This window comes from Rhipicephalus microplus, chromosome 3, assembly GCF_043290135.1.
Source record: "Rhipicephalus microplus isolate Deutch F79 chromosome 3, USDA_Rmic, whole genome shotgun sequence".
NCBI lineage: Eukaryota > Metazoa > Arthropoda > Arachnida > Ixodida > Ixodidae > Rhipicephalus > Rhipicephalus microplus.
This window is the reverse complement of record NC_134702.1, coordinates 110,097,862-110,120,778: the sequence shown is the minus strand read 5'-3', so window position 1 is coordinate 110,120,778 and position 22,917 is coordinate 110,097,862. Positions and strand designations below refer to the sequence as shown.

The following is a 22,917-nucleotide window of genomic DNA, read 5'->3' as shown; positions in this document are numbered from 1 at the left end:
GATACTTCGGCCCTTGGAATTAGCCCGGCGATCGACTCCCTTATTAACGGGATGTGTGACAACTGGACTCACTGCCACACTAATGTACGCCCTTCACCTCGGTAGAAGTGAAGCAGGCGCTCAAGCAAATACCATTGGGCTCAGCCCCGGGACCAGGCGGTCTCACGGTGAGGAACCATTGCCGTCTTCGGGCTAAAATTCTGACTCATCACAAACAATTTGCTTAGGTGTTATCATCTTCCCGATGAACTGAGAATTTCTCGTACAGTTTCCATTCCTAAATGTCTTGATGCCTCATCACCATCGAATATTCGCCCAATTACAGTTTCTTCTATGCTCGTGCAGCTTTCTTCAAGACTTTTTTGGCACGATTTTGTTCTCATCTCATTTTTAAACCCTTCTGCTTATTGAAACACGCCAAGCGGCATAACCTTGCTGCTTCGCTGGATCATAACTAAGCGTTTGACAGTGTGATTCATGCTGAACTGCTCACCTCTTCTAAGGGGGGTGGGGCACATGACGACTGCATTCAATCAATATCTGACTTGCATCACTGTAAATCAACGGTTTAAAGCTACCGTGGTCAGTCCAACGGAGTTCGGTTCTATGTGCTGCACGGCATCAAACAAGGCGACCACATGTCTCTTTTTTCGTGTAACCTGGACCCTGATCCACCGATCCGCACCCTGAACACGCCGAACTTTGGCAACCAGATACAAGGAAAGACTGTGTCGGCCCTGCCTTATGCAATTACCTTATACTGGTCGCGTCCACTCAAGAACTGTCACAGAACTTGGAGGTAGCCCAGCGTGACTTCAGCAAAATCGGATTGGAAACAAATCCCCGCAAAACCGAGTACTTTAGCTGGTGGTCCGAGGCCCACCGGCGAAAGTGGTTGGATTACGATATCCCCCCGCATCGGCTGGGGGACACCGTCATCCAACCTAAGAGCCACAGCGAAGCCAATCGGTATTGCCTTCCATAAACCTTCCATAAACAAACCTCCGAAGGCTTCAACTGATTTAATTCAACAACAAATAAACGTGATTGATTTGGCCTAATTGAAATAATTCCAAGAACTTCGCTGCGTCTCCACCGTATTGGTCCCAAAATAGCTTTGCGCTGCATCCTCTTCTCTGACAGTTCTTCCCGTAACCTCTGCCTTGAATAAAAGTGTCTGGCAAAATGTCAAGAGGTTACTTTATCTACCATTTTCCTTTCCTAAATTTCATTGTACATGACCCTCATCGAGCAGGTGGCCTAGGCGTCTTGGAGCTCTCTCGCGTTTCGGCAGAGGTTCAGGTCAAGTGCTACGCATGAGTCTAGCACCTGGGTTTACCCATCGTGTACACTGTTCTGCAGAGCAACCTGGATGGCTTTCAACGGGACGTCGATAAGAAGATGCGAGTCTCGTCGGATATCGTCTAGGTGTATTCTCTGAACAAAGCTCTGAAGGAGGCCTGTTTAACATAAGTGGAGGACGTTAAACAAAAGTACACCAATAAAAGCCTTTTCGCTTTCAAAGATGATCCAGTGCGGAACGGGTGGCTGTGGCCTGATGCAAGGTTCTTGAGTAACGGTGATCACATCAAGGCCTTGTGGCTGCGCACCAACCTCTTCCCGACCAAGACTCTCTCCAATTGGCATAGTAAGGACGATTCAGCCCGGCTTTGAAGACGTTGTCACAAGTACTAGAAATAACTTATCACATCCTACAGACATGTGAGGCCATCCACGAGCCAGGTTGTTCACGGCATAGCTTCATTTGCAAAGCCATCACAAAGGAAAAAAATTCACTTCACCCTGGTGCTGGTGTTCCAACCAACCACCTTTTTGCGACCGGCGATAGTAGTAGGCTTCGCCCTGATATTGTTGTGGTCGAGAAAACATTCATTTTCGATGTGGCAGTCACTTGGGATGCCAGGAAGGAAACTCTCGAGGCTATGTATACGCATAAATAAAAAGTACAGTGTCCTAGTCTCCGTGCTTCGCCAGTGCGAACCACATTGCGATGTCTTGGTTTTAGGCCTGGCTTTTGGGGCTCGACGTCTCATATACCCAAGCCCAAAAATGGCGGCAAAAATATTGGCCATAAACAGAGGGATCTAGCCTGGTTAGGCGCCAGAACACTGGTCAGAAGTTTGATCTACCTGAACTGTTTTTTTAAGTCAATTGACAGTGGTATCTTGCTGTCCTTTTCTTGCCCGCATCACCTCGCCATATTCCGTCAGCCTACTTCCCATCGTCATCGCACCTTCCCTTACATGTTCATCATTGCTTAGTATAGCACTTAAGTGTAGAAATTAGTCCATTAGTTACAACAGCATAGATTTTTTTAATATATATGTACTTCTTCTCTCTTACTTTTTGTTATTTGCAGTACAACACTGCGCCAAAATTTCTTCCAGGTCTATATAAGGCCTCAACCAGAGATGGAGTAAACAATGAGCATTGACGTTAAATTATGAAGTAGATGAAAATAACCTAGTCACTAAATATGTGTTCCTGATGTAATAGTTTAATTCGTTTGCATGCATCATTTCGCTGTCTACGTTCTTTATTTTGTTTCTTCAATTCTTTTATTATTAGACCAAGAACGCGGCATGAATAGCAGCTGGACGGAATTGCCGAACACCACGAACAACCTCTTCGGACGTCTATCATAAGACCTGCCCAACCGAAGAGATCTCGGGACACCCGGCCTCCTCCTCTTCGCGTCATCGTCCGCCGCGATCCCTTGTTCCTTCAACCGGCTGCGTAACCCCATGCAGAATATCTATCAACTGCTGTAACAAGAGGAAAGATAAGCTTGTACCTAGCAGACAAGGCAAAAAAAAAAAACAGACGGACACAAAGAAAATACGCTTGCTCTTGTCATTTCTCCCTGTTGTTTTCATCGTGTTTGTGGCATTGTTTACTACCGGTTTTGAGCATTACTAGCATTCTTCAGGTCTGTCTTGAGCGCTTTACTGTGAGCATGATCACGCTACATAACATGCATAGACAACGACATGCCGAATCTTCAAGGCGCTCCATGCTTAAAGAACAGGCTAGACTGAAAGCAGCCCTCGCTGCTGCACACGTACTGAAACGAAGGAGTGAGGCGGAGAATTATGGTCTGGCGCCCAACAACGCAAAGTTCACGCTGTTCTACACTGCTTCTCTCTACTTCTAATTCAAACACTCTGAATAGAACAAGTAACATCCCACACAATTTTCTGGCTTTATTATCTACGGTCCTAATACAGCTGTAAGGCAGAGGGCATGGGAAACCGTGAGAGCGAGAACGTGGAGAGCTATGAAGTGGCATGGAAATGTCCGTAACTTACAGACACGCTCAGTGCTTCAGAGTTCATGACTGACTCCCCTACGGACAGAGTCACGACGTAGGGTGCGGCGAAGTTTCGCAGAAGCGCCGTGAGGACGAGGGCCACGTCAGTTGACTGGTTCTCCAGCACGGGCCAACTGGACAGGCCGACAGAAACCAAGAGCCGTCGCACGTCATTATGCACAGAAAGACGCTGACCTGCAAAGGGCAAACACTGTGTTAACAGCGCCTTCACGTCGGGCCATTAATTGTAAAAACATTTTCGCGAAGTGCGTCAGCTGCCCATGTTAGCCATCTGCTTACCTTCACACTCTGCATTATGACATTACATTACCTTGAAGATCAAGCGGCATATGTTTATGACAGACCCACACCTTTCCAATATCGCGGACTGGCTAAATACCAGAATGAATGCAAGACACAATTTTTTTTACTCCGTGGAAGAAAATCCGAGAGGAAGATAATTTGCAAAGAGAAAAGTTGATTGCGATTTCATTTGACGTACCTCTGGCAAGGCAGGAGCGAAACAGGAACGCGGAAGCGTTGCTGGCCGGATTCTTGAGTGCTTCTGGCGAACGCAGAACCTCAGCGAGTCCCATAAGCCGTTTGGTCAGCACGTACGACACGCTCCACGTATGATGCCGGGATCTAATCTCGACGTCCTAATCAGAAAAGGAGAAAGCGTTTTTGAAGACGGTAGTCTTTTTTGGAATATTTGTATGCGGAAATTTTGGTCCATCTGTCTGTGTGTAACACGATTCAGCCTCCCGGCCAAAGTTCAAGCATTTGCTGAACGGCCATCCATGTTGAACTGGTGGCTGCGTTCATATTCGCCTACAGTGTCGATCAAAAAGCATACAAGAGGCGCAACATGAATAGGTAAGTATCAGATAGGGTTTTTCTTTACTAAAAATGTTATAGATACGTATTTCTGAAGGCCCTAGTGTTTCTTCGGCTGAGATACAATTGCGACGTTATGTACAAAGAAGTCCTCTGCTGACAATATGGTGCTGGCACCTGACATTTGTCCTGGGTTCTGCACAAGCCCATCTTTGTCGATGTCACTGCCAGATGACGTTCATACCTCAAGCAGCGCTGTATCTTATGCGCGTAAGACTAGTGCTCATGTACTACGGCTAGTAGAAGACTAGCGGCTTTCGATGACACCTGCAGCGAAGCGCGCAGATACGCGGCAGTTTTTTCGTTCGAACGGCCTCTCTCTAGGCACACAACTTAAATATTGTGTGACATCCCGCCCAGAACAATAAAAGGCAGCAGCCCATCATTCTTTGCAGTATCACGCACTCTAATCAGCTTCCGGTTTATAGTGGTGCAATTCAACGCCAAAAAAAAAAAAAGCAGACACGCTAAGGCATCAATCGCAAAACATTTCTCTACTAAATATAGACAGCTCTCTATAAATGGACCCTGGAAGAACGAGCAAAATTTTTTCCGTTTTACTGGAGCTCCTTAATACGAAACAGGGGCCCATAATTCAAACTTATAATGCTAAAAACACGTGTTCCATTAGGGCAGCAATTCCATTTCAGCCTTCCGGACCAGCTGGTGCAATCGACACCACCACGCGTTATTTTCCCTAGTGCCTCGAAAATGACTGCAAAACTGTTCAGTCTCGGGAAATACTTCTACAATGATCCCCACTGCGAGCTAAACCGAAAAAGTTGACACCGAAATTGTGGCATGTTAGCGGTGCTCAGAAGGGAGCCACGAAGAGGCAGCTTGATCGAAGTCATGGGTAGCACCTAGGCGGGTACGATGAGGTGTTCAAGTGCCATTTTCGGGAATAAGTACCGAAGCTGTTTCAATGCATATCACACTGCCAAATGAGACGATGGTTCAATGGTTAAGATTTCGTGTGCTCTGGTGAGTAGGAGGAGTAGAGAAGTCACTTCCTCCATTTCACAAACACTCAGCCCTGATGACCTAATTTGACGCCGTGCCTGTGAATCTGTAAATACTTGCATCATCGGCTCAATTTTCCCCTTGCAGTATTCTGAGATTCTAACTATTAATAAGAACACGCCGTAAATATTTATCCGACCAAAAAAAAAATCTGGTTATGAGACTTGCCTTTACTGACAACAATCATATCTGGGATTTGCCGTGCAGAAACCACCATATAAATACGAAGCAGACCGTCATGAAAAGCCCCAGAAATTCATTCACCTGGTGCTCTCGCACGTAAACTGACTTCGTATAGCGCGCGCTGCTCCAGCATTTTGCCTCCATTGAGAGAGATAAATAGAGAGAAAAGGCAGGGAGGTTAACCTAGTTTGGCTCGGTTGGCCAGCCTACACTCGGGGTGGGGGAAAAGAAGAATAATTGAAATACCACCGCCGCCACCAGGTTCGAACCCTCAACTTTCGGGTTTCATGTGCCCAAATTTACTACTTCTTGGTGATGACGCCAACTGAATCAAGTGGTTATGGACGAGGATCATGGAGCTTGTAAGACGCAGACTAAGTGTAGTCTTCTGTTACTTTGTTGTTTTCTTACCTCTGTGCTGTCTTAGACTGCGCGAGATGACTACGACACGAGTAAACAAAGACATAGAACATCGCCAGCGCAGTGTGATTTCTTACTCGTGTCCTAATCAGTTTGCGTAGTTTAAGAACGTCTACCTGCTATGAACCAACTGTCCCGCCAAAATGTCTCTGTGATTTACAACTACTCTTTGGTTAAACAAGGTGTGGGCTCGAGCTACTTGGTTCTTCAAGATCTACTACTTCTTGCGCACAGTTTCTTAGACAACGCACGTTGTCTAAGAAGTTGCAAGAACAGCTCTGTGAGTTGTCTAAGAAACGGTGTGCAAGAAGTAGTTGAACTGTATATGAGCCCTGCATGTGACTATAGTCCATACTAACCGGGCACGTTATATTCACGGTCGAACACAAGGGCGTGTAGATGTCCTCGCAGAGATTGGTGGATTCGTTGCGCACACTTTTCACACGGGCACCTGCGTCATGCGAAAAGTCAGTGATTTTATTTGTGAGATTATAATATGCATAGATCCACTTGTTTTTTCGGAATCTTTGTGAAACAAACAAAACAAACTGAAGTATGTGGTGCACCTTACCACCCCAATTAATGGAGTTACTTTTAGTGCATATTTCTGTAGCCTAGACATTATTTCTAACAGTTGAACTGCACTTGAACGAACTTCAAGAGACCACGGAAAAAGTTTGTTAAAATGAGAGTTGGTTAACATTTAATAGCCGCGTTACAACTCATCAGAAGCTAAAGAAAACAGAAGTTTTTGAAACCGAATTTCAACACTTATACTTCTCATGCTGCTTAAATCAGTGTGTATTTATTTCTGTTTATTTCACATACATGTTCTGAAGATAGTACTACTTTGTTGAACTTATGCACCGAGTACTGCTGCCGTGTATTAAGCTGCTGAGTGAGAAATCTCATAATTCTTCTCGGGCACAACATCACTTGAAAGAACATGACTTCACTTTTTCAATATAGAACAGCGCTTCTTTAGCAGAAAATCTTCGTGCTTCGTTTGTAGAGATTACTACGTCTTCTTTCTCTTCTGTTTCTTCCTGTGGTGGAACGCTCGCTCGATCGACTCTCTTCGGCAGACAGAGTGGGGCATTCATCGACGCGATAATCGTAGTTGTCTATTATTATCAAAATTATCGATTATCTAAATGTAGTTGTCTGATGTCTGCACCCAGACTTTCAGACAACTACAAATTGACATAGCGTGAAACGCATTACATATAGTCACAAAATATATTCGTAGTACTAAAATCAATGGCACTAGAGACGAGAATTTAAAAAAAAAAATTGTTGCTTTGCTTGACCATCATTCGTTTGAGTCGTACCTTAGTGTTTTTGTTTTTTGTAACACAGTAGAAATTAAGTAAAGTATGACAGTTTGAAGCGGCAGTGACACGAAGCTCAAAGGAAAGTTGTGGCACCCACAATTACTCAAAAGTCTCTGCCTAGTTACCCATAATACGCATCTACCTAAAAACAAAACATGATAATCAGAATGAATTAAGAAACTTGATTAATGTATGGCAGAAAAAGTAGCTAGTTTAAACTGCTACAGAACAACTGAGTCAGGCTATCTATTCAACAGCAAAACAATGCCGTTGTTCTATTCGTTTCCTCTATAAAGACTCTGAATCAATGCACCGCCATGGTTCCGTAGGGGCCGATGAGAAACCTACGATCTCCCATATTCAGCATAAATGCCGTTTATGATCGTCTATTGATTACCTGCATCTACCGTACAGCTACAACTTCACCCCTTAATATTTGCAGTTGGTGATGGCGAAGGACCAGAGGATAGACCGGACCAGTGTAGAAATATTAGGATGAAACTCTCAAGCTAAGTTCTGCGTCTCTTTGGATGATAGGAATTTTTCGTAATAGGTTTTGACCATCGCACATCTGTTGTCTTCATAAATAAACGTTACGGCTGAAAGCTGCAGCTGTAACGGTTAGCTATGTTGTAGTTTAATTGACTGTGCCCCTCCTAAAAATACCTTGAGGTACTCGCTAAATTAAGCATCCCGATAAGCAATTAAAGAAAAGACCTTCAAAGAAAATTGGGAGGTCGCGTCAATACTACGCTACCTAATTCTTCTTTTTTTCAATCCAGAAAATCAAATTCGACGAATTCCAGATATTCATTATTGAACTAGAAAGCCCCGCTGTTTGTGATAACTAGATGGACTTCGGGAACTGGAGTAGATTTGAATGAAACAACTTCGTGGCAGAATGTCACACAACGCTGCAAGTCATTTAACATGCGAATGCTAAGAAAGAAAGCTTTATCTTTTAGTTAAGCTTCGACACTGAAGGTGAAAAAGAAAACATGCCAGTGAAAATTTTGAAAAAAAAAAGCACGCCAAAGAGCGAGATGAATGGCACTGCTTCGATGCAAAAAACATGTGCTCAATTTCGCATGAAAAATCTGAAGTCATCCTTTCATCAAAAAGCACGTCTTCATTAAAGATATATTCACACATTATAGGCTGGAATATTTGAGCTGTAGAAAGGCCCATAATTTCGACGTGTTTCAATGAGTCGCTCTAGAAGCACACCTGTGGGTTCACCGCTTTTGCTATTCTATACTACAGGTGATCATGCAAATCTTTACTCTCTGCTCATCGTTCCATTCATTCACTCCTCTTCCACCTCATTTTCTTTTCGCAGACCCTTGCTATATCTTACGAAAGATGACCATACAATGCCTTGCACTCTGCCCTTCTGACCTTCTCTTCCATTTACCATCTTCTTGCTTCCCACGCCGGAGAAATCGAGGCAGCGAGAGAGAGAGAGAGATCGATGGGCGCAAGCTGCGTAGTTTCGTTTAACACAGCGCAGCATAACAGAAAGCTAAACTTGAACAGCTCCACCATAAGAAATGAGGTAAGTTGTGTGCAAGCAACAAACAGATGATCAATCTCAATTCATTAGTTTTTCTGTCGCCTGAAAATCTACACGTGCAGTGTTTGAGCTTGAGTTAAATGTGCAACAGTTACGAACGGTGGGAACTTTCAAATCAGTTTTGCGGAGCGAGTCGATGGTTCACTCACGTCGCATTGTTCCACACACTAGTCGTACAAAAAAAGATGTTGGATAAAGAAATATTGGAGTAATGTTGAAACCAACTCACAATCGAGGAATGTGTGCGGGTTAAGGTTGTGTAGCATGTACGAAAATACTCACTGAAGACGCAGCAGAACTTCGTTCGGCAGTCGTCGTACTCTTCAGTCAGCCTCAGCCAACGTCGTACTGAAAAGTAACAGCAGTATAATGCTGTATTTAGGTAACTATTGTACATTTCCTTTGGTGAAGCAACCTGGTTGTTATCACTCTATGGCGGAAGCGTACGTAAGGTTGAACGAGTAATCGCTTTTCATCACTAATGAACTGGGATGTTCGATTCTGACTATTTACACATAAAACAATGCTCATAAGGTTGACTGTTACGCGTGCATTCTGCTGCCTAACTTGCCGGACTCCAATTTCAGCCCCAGAAGCTTTTGCGGGTTTCAGATGGGCAATTAGAGCTTCTTCCACAAAAACTGCACGTTATTTCTCGCTCCATCTACTTAGAAAAAACATGCCGATACTTATACTGAGAGTTCAAACACCCTGCTATAGCAAAGTTCAGGCTGCACCGAGTTAGTAGGCACAGCGCACCCATCATCAGGTAAAGTCATGCATCAAGCAAGATAACTTCTAGCGCTACACGCAATCCAGCACAGGGTGAATCGGTGCTGAATGAGTGAGCTGCAATTCGTGTATATTCGAAAAAAAGAACGCACATTTCTGCTTAATACTTTTGGCAGGATTGGCGACATGTATATCTTCAATAACAAAAATGATCGAAGTCCACGGAGAGGACGCCTACACAGTAAGTTCAAAGTAATCTATAGTGAGACATGGAAGGGCTCAAAAAGGATGTTGAGGAGGAAAGACGTCGAAAGCGGAATTAAGCAAATTTGTATTTAGGACGGGACCTCCAGCCTTCAGATTTTGCGAGTGGAAACCAAAATGCTCTGTCCATGTATAAAGCACCTACATTTTTAATGATGTGTGCTCTAAGTAATAGAGTTAATCTCAATGCAATGTCTGTGTCCAATAGTCAAACTTCTATCGGCCTCAAAGCAATCGAAGAAATCACTTGTGGCGATATGTCTTCGGATAATGTTAAAGCAAAACGCACAGCGTTGTTTCTTCGGAAATTTATAAATAGGAAGAATTATTGAATTCCATTCTCTTGCTGTACTAGCCACTTCGGGAAATTCACTAAGGGAGGACAAGGTGACTCGGCTTCTTTCCAGCTGCTACAAAGAGAAAAAAAAATTCACCGCTCTCATTGAAAGTAATACAACGTGGCACTTGTAAGTAAAAGCGTATGCAGTCATGCACAGCCAACATACCTTCGCATATAGTTTATGTACGAGGTTCGGGGTGCCCTATATCCAATAATATCCAAACTCTTCCTTGTTTTTCATTTCTATTTTGCTCACTAGCCAACAAGTGCTCATCAACCGGGTCGAGAGTGACAATAGAGAGATGGTTAAGCACCGCCTTAGCTATACAGTGCGCAAGATTGTTTGGCTTCTTTATTAGGCATCGCTAGCGCTAGTTAGGTCACCCCGAACAGAAGGGGCTTTATGCAGTCGTGTGATGATTAGCCTCATTGTATTACTCGTTATGAAATACCATTCGGACCTACTCGGTTCTTGGCATCGACTACAGCACCTTTATTTGTGGAGCAACCAAGCTGGATTGATGAAACTCACGATGACTGAAGGCGATGGAATAGTAGAGGCTGAGGAGCGACACCAGGAAGAGTAGGCTAGTGAGGAGGAACAAGGCGCTCAACAGAGGCGCCTCCATTGTTCCGCCACGCTCGTTTTGCAGATGGGCAGCAGAGCTAATGGATTCGACACGCTCACTGCACAAAGAAAAGGCTGCTACATTGTCCTTCTGCATCATGCTTCATTGACTTGATCTTATACTTGATAGAGAGTCCGCTACTTAAGCATCGTGAAGGCAGGGCATGGCAGCTTAGTCTGTCGTGAGCCAATACGAAGTCCTTACTTAAATTTCTGATTGGCATTGTCGCAATCTGATGTAGGCCACATCAGCAACTGCACCCGCACAGATTACTTGTACCGTATGGCCTAGCGTGACCAAAGTAATAAAACTCGCTCCCTGACTTTACTTCTTAGCTTCTTTCACACTTTTAATATGGTTTCAAATTGCAGTGATCTGCACTTTAAATTATTTCTTAACTGTACGACATTATTCTCGATTTCCTCTTCAATGGATTCATGAGACTCATAGAGTCAACCTGGAGTAGGGCAGAAAGAATGGTATGATAACTCATTCTCAGCCTAAAGGGCCAATATCGAGCAATATTAGCTCGTTTCTACTGAAACACATGACTAACATCAGGTATAAAGTCTTATTTATGCTTTCTATAACGTTTTCTGTAGTCAAACACCACCCAGCATTTAATTTTTATCGCAATAAATTCTGACCACTCTCCACGCAATATTTATGTCGCTTTTTAGAGTGACGTTCAACGTCCAACGTTATAGAAGCAATCTGTTTTATTCTACTATAGTATTAATCTTTCCACCAAAGCCTGACAATGTGACCATGGTAGTCGTATCATATAGCTTAAAGTAATAGAGATGAATGAAATTATAACTTGTTAAGAAAAATGCCTGATAGACTGACACAGAATGGACTTTCTTTTCAATTTTCCGCATAGCTCACCACTTTCCTTACGCAAAAAGACTTCTTTGTTTTAAGAGCCGTGGAAAGCATGCAAACGGGTTCACCATTAGGAAGGTACACAATATTTTGTTTTTCCTTTCAAGAGCCGAGTGTGTTTTTTTTAAATATCTGACCCCATTATGCAGCCGTCGTGACCAGTACAATAGCCTGCAAAGCACCTGGACTTGCGTATACACATCTTCCACGCAAGAGACTTAATGTGGATGGGCTGAAGTCATGGTTTTGTACTTACGCGTCGTTGTGTCTGCTTGCGAACCTTGCGAACGAGAAGTAGTGCATGCCGTGAATGTGCCTCCGGTGGTCCGTGCCTGTACGCGCACAGCGATAGTTGGGAGATAAAATATGCGGGTGTAGAAAAAGATAAAAAAGAAAAAAAAAACTACTGCCGGTAGTGCCAGATGCATGGTATATCATGAAGGTACACACGCCATCATAAAATTTAACCTTACATATGATATTGCTCTTACACTGTTTTGGTACAACAGACGCATAATAGGCTAGTCTAGGAAGTGAACGGTAGAAAGGAGAATGGCATATACAAAGTCGGAGCATAAGCTCGTTTCCAGCTTGGGCGCCCCCTCTTTTGCACTTAAAAATATACTTCGTAGCTGGTCGCCTTTGTCCCTGTTTCCGTAGACTTAGCACAAGTGCTCGCTGAGTTATTTAGCTATAGCTGCCCAAAGACAAACAGTGAGCGCAGTGGCAGTGCAAGAGTCACGGAGATAGTGTCAGTTTAACCTCATTTTTTTTATTTCACGGGTTCAAAGGGAAACCAACGGCATTATTGCTTCACTTTTCCTTGCGAAAATTTTGCGACGTGCTACTTAATCCGCGGCAACAACTGTCATTCCTTTTTGTGCCGCGCCTATAATCTTCGCGAAAATGGCAGCAGAACAATACTGCACGTGTTTGTATACGCTGGGTTTCTTCGACGAAAAAACGAAAGTACGACGGCTGTCTAAATTAAGCTGGGGATTGAACAGGCCATGGTATCTAAACCACCGCCGACGTGTGCAACAGAAAACTGGAATGTGCCAAGCAGCTCTTGCATAGCATCGCTATGCTTAGTATACCTTAGCAAACAGGTCAGAAAAGTAAGAGGAAGGAGTGATGTGTGTGTGGACGAAGGGGAAAAAGAACGGGAAAGGAAAACAAAGGCATATCTTTGTATAGTATAGTTTAGCTAACAGTGGTGTACAGTCATGCATGGTATAGTACAACAATGGGGAGGGAAGTAGAATTCAGAAGAACGGAAAAGAGGAGAGAATAAAACTTTGCATTACTTTACAATAGTTTAGCCAGGAGCACTGCACATCAATGAAGAGTGTAGTAAAAGATGGTACAACAGAAAAGCGAAAGTGAGCAAGGGGGAAAAAAGGAGTGGAGAAGGGAAATTCCGGCATAGCCTCGTATTGTAAAGTTTCACAAGAGCGTGAAAAGAAGAATAAGCGGTGAGGAGGACTCATGAAAGTTAGTCGGAGATAAGTGAAAAAGAAAATAGGAGGCCAGAGTGCGAACCATATCATAGTGATGTGCAGTCTAGCACAGCGAGGAGTCTGTCTAGGAGTACAAAAAGGTAGAGGGATGGTAATACAGAAAAGGATAAAGAAAAAAACTTGAAAAAAAAAAGATGACAGAACTCGATCGGCATTCACCAAGTCATGTTTTGCCGGTGAGCTCCGCTATGTACTGGGATTTCGCAGGCATGGCACTGACTTCGATTTTTTTTGGTTAATGTACACAAAATATCCACGTGTGAAGACTAAAAGTGGTCAGATTTTTATGTATTAAACGATGTGGCGGACTTAGTGCGAACTTAGTGTGATATAGACAACATAGAAAATGTAGTCGCTGACTGGGCAATGCGGGCAGCAAAAGTACCGAGGCTATATTACGATGAGGTTCATCGCATGCTGCTTTCTCTCGGAGAAACTTCGCAAGTTTATCAAAAACAACTCTACAGAAATGAAAAAAAGTCACAGCTTTGCCGAAAAGGCAAAGCAATGAATGTGATAGCAACGAATTGGAAGGTTACGCGTAGAATGGCAGGCAGATCGAAACGTGCCCTGCATTTCTCATGCACAAATGATGCCCGAAACGTACTCGCATGTACAGATGCACGCGAGTAATCATCTCGCTTGTTACTTCACTGCGCCTGAAAGGCGTGCTCTTTTCGCAAACGGAGACTGCGCAACAATTGCAGTGACCTTTGTGCAACCGGTAACTACAACAGAATTGTTCCGGTGAAAGCCCAAGGCCAGCCAAGACATACGATTGTCCCCACCATGACATAAGTGCGCGCGTTAGAGTCCACGCTGCTCCTTTTCCGCGGGGCAAAGTACGCGTGGGAGATGAGAGCACGCACCACTGCGTCGTGAAGATGGCGACGCGGGCTCATTGCGCCACCTTGCTGGTAATGCTGAAAACATGACAGTCCTCCCCCCCCCCCCCCCGGAGACGCCCGTCACCAGCAGTGAGTGGTAGAAATAAATAGATTGCCGTTTGAACATTGAATGAGGTACTCCTTCGTAGCTCAGTGGTGAATGCCCCCTCTTTCACAATTCAAAGGTCCCACGTTCGATTCTGTGCGCTGGAGTCTTTTCCTGCATTGTTTTTTTCTTCCGTTTCGATATATATAGATACGTATACATATACGGTGAGTGACGGCGACGCCGACGCCGGTGGCAAAGTTCAGCCGAGAGTGTCCATATATTTCCTATCTCAATGAAAAAAAATCAAACCGGTACAGAGGCTGTCACGTCATGTGCTGCTTTCTACTTAGGCGCTATTGTTAAAGAATCGGCGACCAAACACGGGAACTAGAGAGTATTCAAGACTCCAAATGCTTGAACACAAGCCCTTACGTTTCTGTCTTGTGTCCCCGTTTTCACGTTCATTCTTCAAGCGGGCATAGAACACGTTAGCCATGATCTATTATTCTACGCTATATTCGATTCGGCAATCATTATATCAGGCTGTGGACACTGAATACTCACGAATGAATGTGAGGCGACGAGCCCACTGTCTGACGAGATGTAGGCTACAACTGATCATCACTCATGTGTATGCGGAACACCAGCGTCTTTATGAACAATGATGGAAGCTCTTCAGTGCTTACTGTATGTGTTCACAACTTGCTGTGCTATTCATAAAGCGCAATTCACTTTACAGAAAGATTAATGGAGGCTTTAACAGATGAACGTCGAATCATAGAAGAACCAGCTCTCATTATAAAAAAGACACGTGGATCGACGAGCATAACAAGGCTATAGCCTTTATTTCCATCTTCTTTACTGTGCTCGCTATATTTGGATCTTAGTTTAGCCAATGCAGTAACAAGCCCATACACTAATGGCATCCAGTTTTCTTTTTGTTACGCAGGTGATGGTGGTGGCTGGTGTCCAATTTACGGCTGCGTAAGAATAGCGGGAGTGCCTGACGCCTGCTCGAGATGATCGCTCCCTTCCCTCACCTACACAGCAACGACTGGTGGGCTAGCGCGGATCGACCGCACTAACGTTGGCGCAGTCCGAGTAGCGAGATGGCTTCTACTACAACGTCCGATATTGGCACTAGCTCAACACCGCTTACAACCAATCCGGCTGTTCCTACTAGCTCTGACCACATGAGAAATTCTTGCACACCGGATCTGACGTTTTGGCAAGTCCATTTGTTGGGATATTGCCACATTACTTCCTCAAGTTTCGTTATCGCCCTGTTACACTGTCACTGACTCTCAGCACAAACCGCGCCTGCAGTGTTCGCGAAGCTTCAGGACTGTAGTAGATCATTTGTTAAGATTATGCCCACTTCGCGAACATTACAGATTGTTCTGGAACCTACGTGGCCGCGAGCGATAACGCTAGAATTTTCGACGGCACATGTATAAATGTCGATGCGCTTCACCGCATGTCAGTTGAACGACCACCGACGCTCTGTTCACCGCTATCATTGCTGTGTGTATCACTTTATCATGACTTTTGGTTCACCGGCCCCAGGTTCGGCCGAATGAACTGTTTCATCTTCGGCCTACAGTGTGCTCCCTTCGTGAACGACAAGACCCTGTGACAATAATATGTGCGTTCTAATACTCCCCTTAGACGGCTAAATAGACAGTTAAGTGGACGGCGGCCCACTCAAGTCCGATTCCAATTTTTACGTAGCTGGCAAAATAGACCGCTTTGAGAAGACCGCATCGTAGACAAATACAATACATGCTATTCTGATGCCTAAACAAGATGGCGGCTGCTCCGGAAGCTCCAATATTGCTCTAATTGGCAGCACTCAAACAGACGCTTCTCCAGACGCCCAATGTGTGCATTGTTCAGTTTTTAGGGGCGAAGCTCCTTATGGCGTGGCTTGTGCGTCCCTCGTAGTACGTAACCACCAGTGGTACATACCCGAAATAGCGGTCCTTACGATTTTGACCTCCAAGGTGATTCCGGTGAGAGATTTCTTCTGTGCGTTGTTGAACAATAAAAGATAGTGCTCAATGCATATGTTAATGCTAAGGGGGAATGAGAGACAGAAGCATTCGGCCTTTAGGTAACGAGCACGCTGTGATCCCCATTAGCAGCTATTGGCATGTAGATTGAGCACGATCTGACAAGAAAGGGTTGCTACGTTATACTCGCTGGGTGTAACCGCCTTGGTTTTAGAAAGGTTTAGTGAGCGTTGGGCCGCATAGCCATGAATACAGTGAACTAGTATATACCATGAACTCAAGGTGGCTAAAGGTGGGAAGTAAACCCGAAGCGCAAGCCGTAAGAAAGTGTGCATGTGCCACCTCCCGTTTAGTCCTTGAAATGTCCGCTGGATGGTGGTGCTTCTATATGGAGAATATATGATGAAAAGATGCACGATGGTGATACTTGGAGTGCTGAATAGATGAACGAACGGACACACAGACAGATGCATGGATGGACGCATGAACGAACGCAGGCGCGGATGCATGGACGCACGCACGGACGGGTGGATGGACGCATGGACGGTTACAGACGTACGCAGGAACGGACGGAAGCAAGAACGAATGGACGGACGAATGCTTCGCCCCACTCCCCATCATTCACTCCGTGGATATGCTACCATTTTTTTTTTAGAATTTAACACGGAATAGGCGGAAAGAATATCAGTTAACTTTGTTTATTTAGGCTTCGTTTTCCCGACGCGAGGTGGCGTCTCGTCGAGTAGAAGCCGTCTAAATGTGTCATTTCTCTGACAACATGGGTGCGATGCTGTCTTCTAAGCTGTCAACGTAGACGGTCTAGAATGTCGTCTAAGAATTCCAACACAGTCGTTGGCTCCAGTGACGGCCAATGTGCAAGGATTTTAAATGCGAATAATTTCTTAGCTAACTTCGGTGACTTTGAGCGCATCTATCTATCTATCTATCTATCTATCTATCTATCTATCTATCTATCTATCTATCTGTCTATCTATCTATCTATCTATCTGTCTATCTGTCTGTCTGTCTGTCTGTCTGTCTGTCTGTCTGTCTGTCTGTCTGTCTGTCTGTCTGTCTGTCTGTCTGTCTGTCTGTCTGTCTGTCTGTCTGTCTATCTATCTATCTATCTATCTATCTATCTATCTATCTATCTATCTATCTATCTATCTATCTATCTATCTATCTATCTATCTATCTATCTATCTATCTATCTATCTATCTATCTATGTAGCCGCCTAGGACTATGAGCTCTCCTGGCTGTTTGGATAATGGTATCAATACCAAACTTGGTATGGCATAACATGACTGTATGAAGAACATACAGATCTAGTCATAACAAGAAAATCATGACATATATGTCATGGATGTAATTATTTACAGTTCATGGTCTTGCTGCTCTTGCGGTGGTCTCGTTCGCATGACATGCCCCACCGTGGTGGTCTAGTGGCTAAGGTACTCGGCTGCTGACCCGCAGGTCGCGGGTTCAAATCCCGGCTGCGGCGGCTGCATTTCCGATGGAGGCGGAAATGTGGTAGGCCCGTGTGCTCAGATTTGGGTGCACGTTAAAGAACCCCAGGTGGTCAAAATTTCCGGAGCCCTCCACTGCGGCGTCTCTCATAATCATATGGTGGTTTTGGGACGTTAAACCCCACAAATCTATCTATCGTTCGCATGACATGTCGCAAAACTGGTATGGTATGACAGGATTGCATGGCGAACACAAGCGACCGACCCTACCGTGGAAATCATAACATGCATGTCATGTAAGTCATGAGTCATGACTACACGCCACGCTCATGATGCGCTCGCAGCCGTCTCGCTAGCTTCACATATAACAAATTCGGCGTTACGTGATGCGAATTGATGACGAAGGTTTGTGACTGGTGCAAACATGATAATCATGAGATTCGTGTCATGTGACATTATGACTACAAGTCACACTCATGATCCGCTCGCAGCTGTTTCGCTAGCTTTACAGACACCAAATTTGGTATAAAGGGACTTGAATGGACGACAAAGGGATGTGACTGGTGCAAGCATGATAATCATGTGATACGTGTCATGTAAGAACATGACTACATGCTACGCTAATGATGCACTCGCGGCCGTCTCGCAAGCCTCACATGTACCATATTGAGTATTACGTGACGTGAACGAATGACATATGTAAATGGCATGTCCAAACATGATAATGACATGCGTGTCATGTAACAACCCGATTGCATGCCGCACTCATGATGCGCTCGGGTCCTATAGACTCTTATATGCGTAAAGAACCCCAGGTGGTCAAAATTTCCGGAGTCCTCCACTACGGCGTCTCTCATAATCCAATGGTGGTTTTGGGACGTTAAACCCCACATATTATCATATCATCAATGGTGGTTTTGGGACGTTAAACCACACAAATCAATCAATCAATCAATCAATCAACTCTTATATGCGAAATTTCGCATTACGTCACGTGAATGGATAACGAAGGTATGTGACTTGTGCAAACATAATTATGAGATGCGTGTCATGTAAGAGCATGACTACATGCCACACTCAAGGCGCCAATACACTTAGACGTGACCCAGTGCGCTTGTGCTCCAGCGTTCGTTTCGTAGCGTCATGCCATCGATGCCACGCCAGGCGCCAATCTGCCTTGTATATACTCGAAGGAACGCGACGCACTGCGTTGCTTTGACGCATGCGCGTTTGAGCATGCCCGGCGTCCCTTCGTCACGAAGCTAGGCAGACGCGGTGTATTCTTGGTAACGTGGATGGTGCGAAATGCGCAGCCGACAGGCGCTGGTAACGCCTGGCTTCAGACTATAGATTGTGTGCGTTTAGCTAGCGTAGCGTCACTGCGCCCAGCATGTATTCGTCAACATTATGTCGCAGTATATTGGTCCCTTCGTGATGCTCTTTCCACCATTTTGCTAGCTTCTCATATATTTTAAGTTTGTTTTTACGGGACGTGAATGAACGACGAAGGTATGTGACTGGTGCAAACATGATAATCTTGAAATGAGTGTCATGTAACAACTCGACCACATGCCACGCTCATGATGCGCTCGCGGTCGTTTCTCTAGCTTCACACATACCAAATTGGTATTGCATGACGTCAATAGACGGCGAACTTGAATGACACGTCTGAACATGATAATCACGATATGCGTGTCACGTAAAACATGACTACATGCTACGCTAATAGCACGCTCGTGGCCATTTCGCTAGCTCCCCATATACCAAATTTGGTATCAGGTGGCGTGAATAGATGATGAAGGTAAATGACACGTCCGAACATAATTATCATAAGAAAGTTTTGTACGGCATAATTTACCTCCGCCTCGTAAAGTTTTTCTGATTTCAAACTGACATATAGGCCTTCCTCATTCGTACTTCGCATATCATCGATTCCCACTGTACGTGAGATCTGCCAATTTTTTTCATCTTTTTCCATCTTCTAACGAATCGATTCCTTGTTTGTAGCTCGGAACAACACAAGATGTCAAGATCAGGCCACTAGTATTTACATAGGACGAGCCGAAGTAATGCAATGCCATCTGGCGCGCAAGCAGCACAAGACTAATACACGCCATATTTTATGCATACGAAAGGAGAAAGATGAAGGCGTCCGAGGGAGAAGAGTGCAATAACGGAAGCACCCGCACAAAAGCAGCAGTTTGCGGCATGGATGACGAATCGCTGAGCTGAGGCTAGAACTTCGCTAAATAGCACGTAAATCTGGCAATCTTGTGTCTCATGTTGATCTGGCAGTGCTTAAGTCGGAACTATTAGAGACATGGTCATGGACGTACCTTGTGGTTTGTCATCTCCGCCACGCACACGGAAACCACGACGACGTGCTCGCTTTTTCGGTAGCTGCTTCGAGTCCACGGCCAGTGGAGGCGCGTCCGGCTCCACGTTCTCAGCGCCGCCCACAACGTTGCCCCAGTGATCATACGCAGACCCCATCGGAGTCACTTGATCAGTCGTCATTCTGAGTTGGAGTCGTCCCTTTTGGTAGAAAGGACTGCGAAGTGGGTTTGCTGAAGTTGGTACAGCAGGACAATAAACGGGCCTACGCCGCAACCTGAGCTTTCTTCTTCTTCTCTGTCTTCGAAATGTGGGGTGGCGCGCGCTCATCCATTGCGGACTGAGTGGGCACGTTTTTTTTTCTCTCTTGTGCCGATTACCGCTAAATACCTCAGTTTCCGAAGGCTTGCCTTTTTGTGCGCATTTGCACAGCATCGTGATCACGAAATTCCTTCTGCATGATACTCGGGTGGAACAGATTATCTCCGTCCGACAATAACTCGTTCAATTCGACCCAGTAACATAAAAGCACCCACGATCCAGTTCCTGGCTATCATTGACAGCAAGCGTAGAGAGATGATAATGATGTTCTTCTTCGTATACCTAGCACAGCCCACACCAAGAATCGACCATAAATCGGACGGTGTCTTTTTCAAGGCTTGACGAAGGAATAGGAAAGAAAAAATAGCTTGTTGTCAGAAGGGAGTTTTACAATACTTCAACGTTTTCTACTAAGCTGCTAATTAAAGGATTTACTGATGATTACTGCATTCTCTTATGCGAATTCCGAGCGCCGCTGTTGAGGTGTGTTGCTCTTGAGATACATTTTTATAATCGTGAAGTCGGCGCTGCCGCATTGTGTCACTATGCAACAGCGCGTCCCGTAGAACGTCTAAGTTAAGGCCCACTGCTTAAACTTCAAATTTGAGGATATTGTTGCAACATTAGTTTTTCATCACGCAGTTATTTGTCTCTCATGCATATCACAGCTACACTTACCACGCTGGTTGGCTGCTTATCTTGGAGAAGTGAACATTCGTGGCGGCCTGGGGGGAGAACAGTGGCATCGCCTTCGAAAATGTGCGGTGTTTATTGTGACGTGCAGTGTGCGCTTAGAGGCATCATATACAGTACGGTCGACCGTGAAACAAAGCACGCGAGCTCGTGGCTGACGTGCTACGTGGCGTTAACTGTTGGTGAGATTTGTAAATGTGGTGCATGCGCATAGAAGATAAACTGCTCGCGCTTAGCTTTGTCTGCTGCCTCGTCACCTGAGCACATGAAATCACTGGAAAGCGTTTCCATACTTTCGCGGTGCAATTTGTCTAGCAATTACTACGCTCGATGCTCGTCGGATTTCCGGCAAGCACAAAAAAACAAGGTATGGTTTTGTCCGTGGTTTTGTTTACTGCTGCAGTTTCTCGCGAGCTGTCACCGTTAGTTCCGTTATATTTTTGCATGTACTTCTCGCTGCAACTGGCAATTTTTGATAACAGATATGCTACTGAAGTCTGATGCAGCGAACAATCTAAGTTCGCGTTTGAGACAAATAAATACAGGCTTCGTAAAGCAGCGGGAGGCATAGTTGGTGTCAAATAATATACAATACCAAAACGAAAAGCACGATGGGTCATGGCAGGCTATCGCACGCTGAGTGCATGAGTAGATGAGTACCTATTTATATTGCTTGGGGCTGCGAAGCACAAGCACCACCCCATGGCCTTTCTTGTGTCTGTTTTTACGCTCTTGTAGAGGCAGAAAACACACAATTAGCCTGCAGGGTTAAAAAAGAATACAACAAAGTACGTGTGTCGTCGGGTACGCGATGCTCGCATGGTCACTGTGTAAGATGCATACGCTTTAGGCGGGTACACTTCTCCTTTGCATGCAAGACGCGTTCTGCGGCAAGCCTGCGTTTTCTGCATGTCACAATTCTGGCTCGCTAAAGCGGGGCATGCGTTTTCACCTTTAGTTGCTGGCATGAACATAGCCGCGTTCGCAGGCTAGATAAATAAATGCCGTGTTCATTGCTTCGAAAATTGATCATTTAAAAAGAAAAATTATTTCCTTCTGAGATTATTTTTTTCTGAGATAAAGAGATTTCACTGTTTTTAGCATTCATTCGTACGGCCTAGCTACCACCATATGAATATTGCACGCCAGACAACTAATCTTCACGCTGCAAAAATTTTACACCTATAAGGGTGTATTTCGTAAAATACTTTCAGAGTGTATAGAAACACCCTATTACTACCTACTTTTATGAGTGTTTATGAACACCCCTAAAATATGAGTTTAGGTAAAGCTACACCTATGCAAGTGGGTTGCAACACATAAAAACACCCTTGAAACAATGGCACTTACATGTATAAGCATACTTATTCAAATTTATTTTATTATTTATTTATTTATTTTGAATACCTCAAAGGCCCCAGCTGGGGTATTACATGAGAGATGGGTATTAATTACAGAATAAAAAAGTGATTCGAGGGCAACCTTGAATTGATGCGGGTCGGAGTGGTGCACGGTAGTAGCAGGGAGACGGTTCCAGTCCCGTGCGGTAGTAAGAAAAAAGGAGTGAAGATGTGCAGTGCTTTGGGCTTGAATGGTTTGTGCGGCGTGATGAGCGATGGACTGGCAGGATGGCTGGATTTTCGATTGGGGCATTATAAAATTCGTGAAAAAGGCATAGTAGAGATATGTGACGTCGTAATTCTAGATTAGAAAGGTGAGCAGGAGTTTAAAGTTTGGAAACACTGGAATTGTAGTTACATTCAGAGTGCACTCTAAGAACTTTTACACCCTAAAAGATGTAAAACGGAAGTACGCATTAAAATCACTCATATGAACACCCTTTTACGCCCCATTTTTAAAATTTGAGGTGTTCATAATTAAAACACCCTCAAAACACCCTATTTACACCCTTATATTTGGGATGTAATGAACAAGGCTACAAATAATTGATTGATATGTGGGGTTTAACGACCCAAAATCACCATACGATTATGAGAGACGCTGTAGTGGAGGGCGCCGGAAA

General features: G+C 44.5%; 1 protein-coding gene across 1 annotated transcript in view; it reads right to left on the bottom strand.

Moving 5' to 3' along the window:
• Window positions 1-20,165, bottom strand: part of LOC142802900 (neprilysin-4-like) — a 49,833-nt gene extending 29,668 nt beyond the window's left edge. The window contains exons 1-7 of the mRNA XM_075887985.1: window positions 19,883-20,165; window positions 11,868-11,943; window positions 10,630-10,784; window positions 9,044-9,109; window positions 6,214-6,305; window positions 3,834-3,990; window positions 3,330-3,526 (exon numbers count right to left, since the gene is read on the bottom strand). Of these exons, the coding sequence (XP_075744100.1) occupies window positions 3,330-3,526; window positions 3,834-3,990; window positions 6,214-6,305; window positions 9,044-9,109; window positions 10,630-10,784; window positions 11,868-11,943; window positions 19,883-20,063 (924 nt within the window). The 5' untranslated portion in view covers window positions 20,064-20,165. The remainder of the gene's footprint in view (window positions 1-3,329; window positions 3,527-3,833; window positions 3,991-6,213; window positions 6,306-9,043; window positions 9,110-10,629; window positions 10,785-11,867; window positions 11,944-19,882) is intronic.
• Window positions 20,166-22,917: the final 2,752 nt, after the last annotated feature.